This window comes from Piliocolobus tephrosceles, chromosome 17 (genome assembly GCF_002776525.5).
Source record: "Piliocolobus tephrosceles isolate RC106 chromosome 17, ASM277652v3, whole genome shotgun sequence".
Classification (NCBI taxonomy): domain Eukaryota; kingdom Metazoa; phylum Chordata; class Mammalia; order Primates; family Cercopithecidae; genus Piliocolobus; species Piliocolobus tephrosceles.
In genome coordinates this window covers 32,931,181-32,941,086 of record NC_045450.1, presented here as the reverse complement: position 1 = coordinate 32,941,086, position 9,906 = coordinate 32,931,181, and the positions used below count along the sequence as shown (strand labels likewise).

General features: G+C 46.2%; 1 protein-coding gene across 5 annotated transcripts in view; it reads left to right on the top strand.

Moving 5' to 3' along the window:
• The window catches only part of ABCC11 (ATP binding cassette subfamily C member 11), an 82,283-nt gene extending 74,568 nt beyond the window's left edge, over positions 1-7,715 (top strand). For 2 of the 5 annotated variants that reach the window (XM_026456890.2, XM_031934494.1), the window contains 4 exons: positions 2,369-2,447; positions 3,170-3,283; positions 5,805-5,969; positions 6,099-7,715. In XM_026456890.2, the coding sequence (XP_026312675.1) occupies positions 2,369-2,447; positions 3,170-3,283; positions 5,805-5,969; positions 6,099-6,191 (451 nt within the window). In that variant the 3' untranslated portion in view covers positions 6,192-7,715. The remainder of the gene's footprint in view (positions 1-2,368; positions 2,448-3,169; positions 3,284-5,804; positions 5,970-6,098) is intronic. The other 3 variants (XM_026456889.1, XM_031934495.1, XM_026456891.1) reach the window with 3 other exon arrangements.
• Positions 7,716-9,906: the final 2,191 nt, after the last annotated feature.

Below are 9,906 nucleotides of genomic sequence, written 5' to 3'. Positions count from 1 at the left end.
TTTTTCTTTTTTTTTTTTGAGACGGAGTCTTGCTCTGTCGCCCTGGCTGGAGTGCAGTGGCCGGATCTCAGTTCACTGCAAGCTCCGCCTCCGGGGTTTACCCCATTCTCCTGCCTCAGCCTCCGGAGTAGCTGGGACTACAGGTGCCCACCACCTCACCCGGCTAGTTTTTGTATTTTTTTTTTTTTTAGTAGATATGGGGTTTCACCATGTTAGCCAGGATGGTCTCGATCTCCTGACCTCGTGATCCGCCCATCTCGGCCTCCCAAAGTGCTGGGATTACAGGCTTGAGCCACCACGCCCGGCCGACTTGCCACTTCTTTAGTACACATTAGCCCTACACACAAGATATGTGTGGCCGGCACAACTGGGGAAGGATAAAGCAGAGGTTAACAGGTTTCACTCAGGGCTGCGCCACTGAATAGCAGGGAAGTATCTATAGTGCACCTGTTCCAGATGCAAGTGTAAAGCTTGCTGGGTGTAAAGTCCAGATAGATTCCCTCTCTCCTGTCAGTTACCTGGATGTTAGGATTCTTTTCACTGCAAGAAACAGAAACTCCAGCCCCACCACAATGAGCTACCACTTCACACCCACTAGAATGGCTCTAACAATAATAAAAGGTACATAGCAAGTGTTAACAAGGATGTGGAAAAATGGAAACTCTCGTGCATTGCCAGTGGGGATGTAAAATTGTGCAGAGACCATGGAAAACAATTTGGCAGTTCCTCAAAAAGGTAAACAAAAATTAGCTGGGCATGGTGGTCTGTGCTTGCGATTCCAGCTACTCAGGAGACTGAGGCAGGGGACTTGCTTGAGCCCAAGAGGTCAAGGCTGTAGTGAGCTGTGTTTTCACCACTGCACTCCAGCCTCATCGACAGAGGCTGACAGACTGTCTCAAAAACAAACAAACAAAAAATGTTAAACATAGAATTACTATGTTATCCAGGAATTTTACTTCTAGTTATATATCCCAAAGTGTTGAAAGCAGAGACTTCAACCCATATGTGTACACTAGTGTTTAGGGCAGCCCTACTCACAGTAACCAAAAGGTGGAAACAAGCCATACGTCTATAAGCAGATGAATGGAAAAACAAAATGTGGTAGAGCCATACAATGGATTATTATGCAGCTTTAAAAAGAAGGGAAACGATACATGCTACAACATGGATGGACACGAAGTGAAAGATGCCGGACAGAAGGACACATACTACATGATTCCACTTATATGAGGTAGCTGGAATAGGCAAATCCATATCGATGGAAAGTAGAATAGAAGTTACCAGGGGCTGGTGGGGAGGGGAGAGAAGATTGTTTAATGGGTATGGAGTTTTTGTTGGGGATAATGAAAAAGTTTTGTTTTGTTTTGTTTTGAGACCGAGGCTCATTCTGTCACCCAGGCTAGAGTGCAGTAACACCATCTCAGCTCACTGCAACCTCCACCTCCTGGGTTTAAGTGATTCTTCCATCTCAGCCTCCTAAGTAACTGGGACTACAGGCTCACATCACCATGCCTGGCTAATTTTTGTATTTTTAGTGGAGTGGGGTTTCACCATGTTGGCCAGGCTGGTCTCAAACTCCTGACCTCAAGTGATCCGCCTACCTCAGCCTCCCAAAGTGCTGGGATTACAGGTGTGAACCACCATACCCAGCATGATGATGAAAAAGGTTTTGATATAAATAGTGGTAATGGTTACATGGCATTATTAATGTATTTAATGCTGCTGAATCATACACTTATAAGTAGTTAAAATGATAAATATTATGTACTTTCTATCACAAAATAAAGCAAAACCCAAATGGCTTAAGCAAAAGTGGCCTCTAATGACTCATGCATGATAATGGGGAGGCCAAGGCTGAGTTCCAGGGCCCGGGTTTCCCCTAGCATTGTCTTGCTTCATTCTCAACTCCACATGAGGGCCCTGGGGAGCTCCATGTGTCCCACTCCTGTGGGAGGATGGTTGCAATCTCTCCGCATGTCTCTTCTCCCATGGTAGCCTGAAAAGTCCTGAGATACACTCTGATTGGTTACTTTCCCACCCCGAGCTAAGCACTGTGGCCAGCGATTGCTGTATGTCGATTGGCTTATCCTTGAGCTTTTCGCTCCATCTGGAGTGGATGGCGGAGCCCACTTTGGAACACATGGGCTGGGGGACTGGGGAGGAGGTGGCCCCTAAACAAAACCCGGGGCTGCTGCCTGCAGAAGGAACAGGTGCTGGGAGGCACAGGAAATCTCCATTCGTGATGGTTCCATGCATTCCCCTAAACCCCGTAATCCAGTTCTAAACATTCTTGGTCATTCACTGGGCATATAAATGAGTGTTCAAAGGCTGGGTGATGTTGAACACTTCTCTTTCTCTCATATGGCAGATTCAACCTAGATCCCTTTGACCGTCACACCGACCAGGAGATCTGGGATGCCTTGGAGAGGACATTACTGACCAAGGCCGTAAGTAGCTCCAAGGCCCAAGTCTTGATCTAAGTCTGCATCGCCCATGGGGGCCTGCTCCTGTGGGCTGCCCTCATGTGGTGTGCCAGCTGCTGCTGCTTCGGGTCATGGATGCATCCTCTCATGGAGATGAGATGACTTGGCATTCCTAAGTCAAGGCTGATGGCACTCAGACACCAACCGTGTGCCAGACACTGTTTTAGGCTCAGGGGCACAGCAAAGACAAGGCAGATGAGGTCTTTGTCCTCCTGGAACGTACATTCAATGAGAGATAAAGGCAACAGGTAAATGCAGGAGATACTTTCAGATACTGGTGGGGGCTGTATAGGTAGTAATGAGACGCATAGAAACTTCAGTGCAGGAGCAGTTCCTTTCAACTGGGTGACCAGGCAAGGTCTCTTTAAACAGGTGACAGCTGAGCTGAGACCAAGAACTGAGGGGCAGCTGGTGAAAGATCTTTTGAGAGGACATTCTGGGCACAGGAGATAGTGTATGCAAAGGCCCAGAGATGAGAGCGAGCAAGGCACGGTTAAGGAGCAAGAAGACAGAGGCTGGAGCACAGAGAGAGGCGGGAGTGTTGCCAATACAGTGGGAGACTGACAAAGTCAGGATGGGTCTCACCCCACAGTGGCTTCCAAAATAGCGGGAGACTGATGAGGTCAGGTTGGGTCTCACTCCACAGTGGCTTCCAGGTTATGTTGTCTCTTCTTCCCATATCGCAGATCTCAAAGCTCCCCAAAAAGCTGCATACGGATGTGGTGGACAATGGTGGAAACTTCTCTGTGGGGGAGAGGCAGCTGCTCTGCATTGCTCGGGCTGTGCTTCGCAACTCCAAGGTGAGGCCACCACTGCTGTGTGGCCAGGGGAAGCCACAGACTACACATGATGAGGGAAGCCACACCGGTTCCTTCTCCCTTCACTACCATGGGACACTGGGCTCTGTACTCTATGTCTTAACAACAACAACAGCAACAACAACAACAACAACAACAACAACAACAACAACAACAACAACAACGGAATCCAAAGGGCTTATTCATTTCTTTTTCCTCTTTTTTTTTTTATACTTTAAGTTCTAGGGTATACGTGCACAATGTGCAGGTTTGTTACCTATGTATACATGTGCCATGTTGGTGTGCTGCACCCATTAACTCGTCATTTACATTAAGTATATCTCCTAATGCTATCCCTCCTGCCTCCCACCACCTCATGACAGGCCCCAGTGTGTGGTGTTCCCCAACCTGTGTCCACATGTTCTCATTGTTCAATTCCCACCTATGAGTGAGAACGTGTGAGAACGTGCAGTGTTTGGTTTTCTGTCCTTGCGATAGTTTGCTGAGAATGATGGTTTCCAGCTTCATCCATGTCCCTACAAAGCTGAAACTGGATCCCTTCCTTCCACCTTATACAAAAATTAATGCAAAATGGGCTTATTCATTTCACTGAGTGCCATTCCACATGTCTTTGTGGAAACCTGACAAATACAAAAACAAGAAATGGGGAAAGGATTCCCTGTTTAATAAATGGGAAACTGGCTAGCCATATGTAGAAAGCTGAAACTGGATCCCTTCCTTTCACCTTATACAAAAATTAATGCAAAAAAAATTAATGCAAAATGGGCTTATTCATTTCACTGAGTGCCATTCCACATGTATTTGTGGTGTGGGTGAGGCATGGTAGATGAGATTCACAGCCTGGGCTGCCTGATAGCCGGATTCCTTACATCTGAGCTGAAATGGTCTCCAACTAGACCTAATGATGATTCTCTTTTCTCAGAAAAACACAACACATTAGAACTTGTTGATTTTAAAATTGCCTACTGTGTACTCTTTTAAAAACTTGGATGCAGGACATCCCTTTTATCTTTATTAGAATTGGGAATTGGATGACAGATGCTGATCCAGGGCAGAATTGCATTTTTTTAAAAATTTAAGTTCTGGGATACATGTGCAGAACGTTCAGGTTTGTTACATAGGTGTACATGTGCCAGGGTGGTTTGCTGCACCTATGAACCCATCATCTAGGTTTTAAGGCCCACATGCCTTAGGTATTTGTCCTAATGCTCTCCCTTTCCTTGTCCCCAACCACCCGACAGGCCCCGTTGTGTGATGTTCCTCTCCCTGTGTCCATGTGTTCTCATTGTTCAACTCCCACTTGTGAGTGAGAACATGTGGTGTTTGGTTTTCTGTTCCTGTGTTAGTCTGCTGAGAATGATGACTTCCAGCTTCATCCATGTCCCTGCAAAGGACATAAACTCATTCTTTTTTATGGCTGCAAAATTGCATATTTTTAAAAATTTGGTGGAACAGGGCTTCTAGAAGCTTTCTGGATATTTTGTCCATAATTTCAGGTGTTTGAGTATGTGGGATAGCCTGGGGCAACCCTTCTCTTACATAGGTGAGGCAGCACACACATGTACACACATACTTATGCATGCATATGTACACACCTCCTCCATACTCACACACATATGCGCGCACGCACACACACACACACATATTAATGATAAATAAATTAATTAACACACATGTTAATTAATGATAAATGCAAAAAATGTTGGTGCAAACTGTCAGAGCTGTGGGAAAAGAGCTCAGTGGGACCCAAAGCTTGGGAAAATTTCAGAAGAGGTAGGACTTTCCCCCCTCTTCTTCCGAGAGATGAACAACAAATTTGCAATGTGCATGTAGTACTTTCGTCACTTCACACTTCCGTATTTCAATTACACAGCCATTTGGTGCAGCAATGGCTTCCTCTGTATTGCTTCCCAAATTTGAGTCATTACTCTATGATTTTTATCATCTCTGGGTACCACCTACCCTGTGATTTACTAATGATATTCCCTTTTCAAAAACAGCCTCATCCCAAGCAGTGCCATTTGTGAAATCACACTTTCGGTGCAAGTTACAGTTTCCTCATGCATATCGTTAATGAAATAAATACAAAAATGTTAAACTAAAAAGAGTGTTTATCCATATGCTGGAGAAATCATCTCATGTACCTCCTGGGGTGTGTGCCTGCCCCTTCTTGGAGAACACTGCTCCACTTTAACTTAGGTAAATGGAAAAGCAGTTAATAAAACAAGAAGTTGCCACTGGGCCATTTTCATTTCCAAGAACTTAATTCTCTGGCCACCAAAATGCAGTTCGCTCCTGGTTGAGATCTAACGTTCTCTTCATAAGGTAATGGATAATCAGCAATCAGAGTGGACTTTGCACTCAGCACAATTCTCGCATTTCCCAGCTAAAGAAATGGAGACCTGGAGAGGAAGGGCCCTGGTGAATTAGTGGTAAACCAGGACAAGACCCAGGTCTGTAGGGCCTGAAGTAGATGTCTTCAGCCCTGTTTTGTATTCATCAGATCATCCTTATCGATGAAGCCACAGCCTCCATTGACACGGAGACGGACACCCTGATCCAGCGCACAATCCGTGAAGCCTTCCAGGGCTGCACCATGCTCATCATTGCCCACCGTGTCACCACCGTGCTCAACTGTGACCGCATCCTGGTTATGGCCAATGGAAAGGTGAAGCCTGCGTCCCTGGGCTGGTGGGAGGATGAGGGCTCAGGCTGCTACCCCGGATGCCTTTGAGTCCTCCAAGGACACAAGCTCAGCTGTGCCCTGATCCTCCCCTCACCTTTCTCTACCCTCCAGGTGGTAGAGTTTGATCGGCCAGAGGTCCTGCGGAAGAAGCCTGGGTCGTTGTTCGCAGCCCTCATGGCCACAGCCACTTCTTCACTGAGATAAGGAGATGTGGAGACTTCATGGAGGCTGGTGGCTGAGCTCAGAGGTTCACACAGGTGCAGCTTCGGGGCCCACAGTCTGCGACCTTCTTGTTCGGAGATGATAACTTTTCCTGGAAGCAGGGGTAAATGTAGGAGGGGTGGGGATTGCTGGATGGAAACGCTGGAACAGGCTACTTGATGGCTCTCAAAGCCTTAGAACCCCAGCACCATCGGAGACGTGGGATTCAGTGATCGTGTGGTTCTCCTTTTAACTTATATGCTGAATAATTTTATAATAAGGTAAAAGCTTATCATTTTCTGATCTGTGTTAGAAGTGTTGCAAATGCTGTACTGACTTTGTAAAAAATAAAACTAAGGAAAAGTCACTTTCTTTGTTCTTTCTTTCTTTCTCTTTTTTTTTTTTTTTGACAGCGTGTTGCTCTGTTGCCCCGGGTGGAGTGCAGTGGCACAATCTCAGCTCACTGCAGCCTCTGCCTCCTGGGTTCCAGCAATTCTCCTGCCTCAGCCTCCTGAATAGCTAGAGATTACAGGCATGTGCCACTATGCCTGGCTAATTTTTGTATTTTTAGTAGAGACAGGGTTTCACCATGTTGGCCAGGCTGGTCTCGAACTCCTGACCTCAAGTGATCGGCCTGCCTTGGCCTCCCAAAGTGCTGAGGTTATGGGCATGAACCACTGTGCCCAGCCATCTTCATTCTGCTTTTTATGTTGGCTAGTACTTGTTCAGTTGCAAGGAACAGAGACTCCTTCAAACTAACTTGGGCAAAAAAAAAAAAAAGAGTTTGTTGGTCTTGTAACAGAAAGGTACAGAAAAAGTTCAGGGTTGAGTGCCAGAATGAAAGGATGCTTGTCCTGAGATCTCCATTTCTCTTCTCCTAGCTCTGCTTTCCTTTGTTTGGCTTCACTTTCTGACCTTCTCTTGCCTCATGGTGGCAATATGGTTGCCTGCAGCTCCAGGTTCACGTCCTACACACTCAGCACCCCCCAGGTCTTCTTGCCTCGATTCCAGGGTAAAATCTCACTGGGCCAACTTGGGTCATGTGCTTGTTCCTGACCAGTCATGTGCTAGGCTGTTGGCATACCGTGATTTGCCAGGCCTGAGCCACGTGCCCATACTTGGGCCTGGGGATGGCATTTGCTGCCCTGGATCATATAGATGGAGACTAGAAGAGGTTTTTTTGCCAAAGTAAAATTGAGATGCTCTTACTACCTGAAGGAAGAATGGCTATGGATGCTGGCCAGACCCCAAATAGCAGCTGTCTACTATGATTGTTTACTGAAGGACAGCATAACTTACAATGTATGACAACTGAAAATAAAATAATTTGTTTTCTCTCTTTCTTGTTCTCACTCCCCCACCCTCCACATGTGGTTATAGATAAATAGAAAAGGCAATCATTTTCACCTTACTTCTGGGGAGACTTTGTTGTTGGGGAAAATATGTTTCAAAGTACTTTCCTTTCTATTTCAGATTATGATGTCTGATTTTCCAAAAATGCCATAAAAAATCAATTTAGTAAACCAAGGTTTCTCACTCTCTTGCTTGCACTGGTGCTGGGGATGCAATGTCGTCCCTGCCCTCAGGGAATTTGGAATCTCCTGAGGGTAAGTAAACAGTAAAACTGTAAACAAGTAAGCAGGCCGATCCAGAACAGGGCTACCTGAGGTTATAGGCAGGAACAGGGTGCAGAGGGAAAGGCAGCCCCTGGGGACTTCCTGGAGGCAGTGTGGGCATAGTTTACTGAGACCCAAGCACTGAACAAACATTTACTCCGAGGAAGGGGACTGGGGCAAGAAAGAATGTTCAAGGCAGAGAAAACAGCAGACAAATCCCTGTGGGAATGAGCTACTACCGGGGCTGATGCAATCCCTGGACGGAACGGAAGTCCAGTGCCCTGGAGCTTGAACCTTCTGTTCCCCATTCTGGACTCTGTAGTGGCACCTGCTTCTCCTTCTAGGGGGTTTATCTTTCTTAAAAAACCTTTTGTCTGTTATTCCCTTCTCCCCAGTCCTGGCTTTTCTCTTTTTTGGGTCCTAAAGTGTCCCTGGAAACCCCATGTGCTACCATCCCGTCACAGCTCAGCTGGTCATCTGCCCATTGAGGGTGACTCTCCTTCCCCAGTTTGTCCCTTCCCAGAGCTGCTGTGGGACACTGCCCACGTCACGGGTGAGGGAACTCTCTACACGCTGGGATGTCTCCATCACACTCCAGGCAAGGTCCCTCCCCAGGCCACATGCAGCTGCCGCCTTTTCCTTAAGCGGCCAGCAGATGGCAGCCTCGTCCCAAAAATGCGGTGAAGGCCCCACTGGGCTTCAGAGCCGGGTGGATCCACGGATAGAATTAGCCAGGAAAGTGTTGACCCCTGGAGTCAGAGGACAGGAAATAGAGCCCATTTCCACTCAGTGTGCAGGGCCCCATCCCATCTGCCCCCGTCCCCACCTCCAGCAGCAAAAGGTGAGAACCACTGGCTCTGAGCAGCAATAAAGCAGAATTTTTTGAAAAATACCGTTAGTTTTTTTAACCAAATTGGTTTTACATATACACACACACACATATATATGCATATCTATGTATGCACATATACACATAGATGTGTGTGTGTGTGTGTGTGTGTATATATATATATATAGAGAGAGAGAGAGAGAGACAGAGAGACGGAGTTTCACTCTTGTTGCGAAGGCTGGAGTGCAGTGGCGCGCTCTCTGCTCACTGCCTCCTGGTTCCAGCGATTCTCCTGCCTCAGCCTCCTGAGTAGCTGGAATTACAGGTGCATGCCACCACACCTGGCTAATTTTTGTATTTTTAGTAGAGATGGGGTTTTGCCAAATTGGCCAGGCTGGTCTTGAACTCCTAACCTCAGGTGCTCTGCCTGCCTCGGTCTCCCAAAGTGTTGGGATTATAGGTGTGAGCCACCACACCCAGCCAATATTGTAATATTTTATTCCTTAAGCTGAGTGGTGAGTGTATGAGGCTTTGGTTTTTAATAATTCTTTTCACCTTTTCAGGTTTCAGAAATGTTTTAAGATAAACATTTAAAAATTGGTATTTGGTCTTTCAAAAATAATGCTAAAATAATTGTAATGAGAGAATGCAGGGCTTTGTTGTGCTTTGTTGTATTTATTTGATGGCTTATTATTTTTATTTTCAATTGCATACTGGTGGAGAGGTGGTCATGGTTTTTTTAGTACTTAGAGGTTCTAGAGGCATTAGTCTGTGCATGAGTTGGGGTGATGTTGTCAGAGGCATTTGAACCAGAGCAACTCCATCTTGAATAGGGGCTGGGTAGAGTAAGGCTGGGACCTACTGGGCTGCATTCCCAGATGGTAAGGCATTCTAAATCACAGGATGGAATAGGATGTCAGCACAAGATACAGATCATAAAGACCTTGCTGATAAAACAGGATGCAGTAAAGAAGCCGGCCAAAACCCACCAAAACCAAGATGGTGACGCGAGTGACCTCTGGTTGTCTTCACTGCTCCACTCCCACCAGTGCCATGACAGTTTACAAACGCCATGGAAACGTCAGGAAGTTATCCTATATGGTCTAAAAAGCGGAGGCATGAATAATCCATCCCTTGTTTAGCATATCCTCAAGAAATAACCATAAAAGCGGACAACCAGCAGCTCTCGGGACTGCTCTGTCTACAGAATAGCTGCTCTGTCTATGGAGTAGCCATTCTTTTATTTCTTTACTTTTTTTTTTTTTTTTTTTTG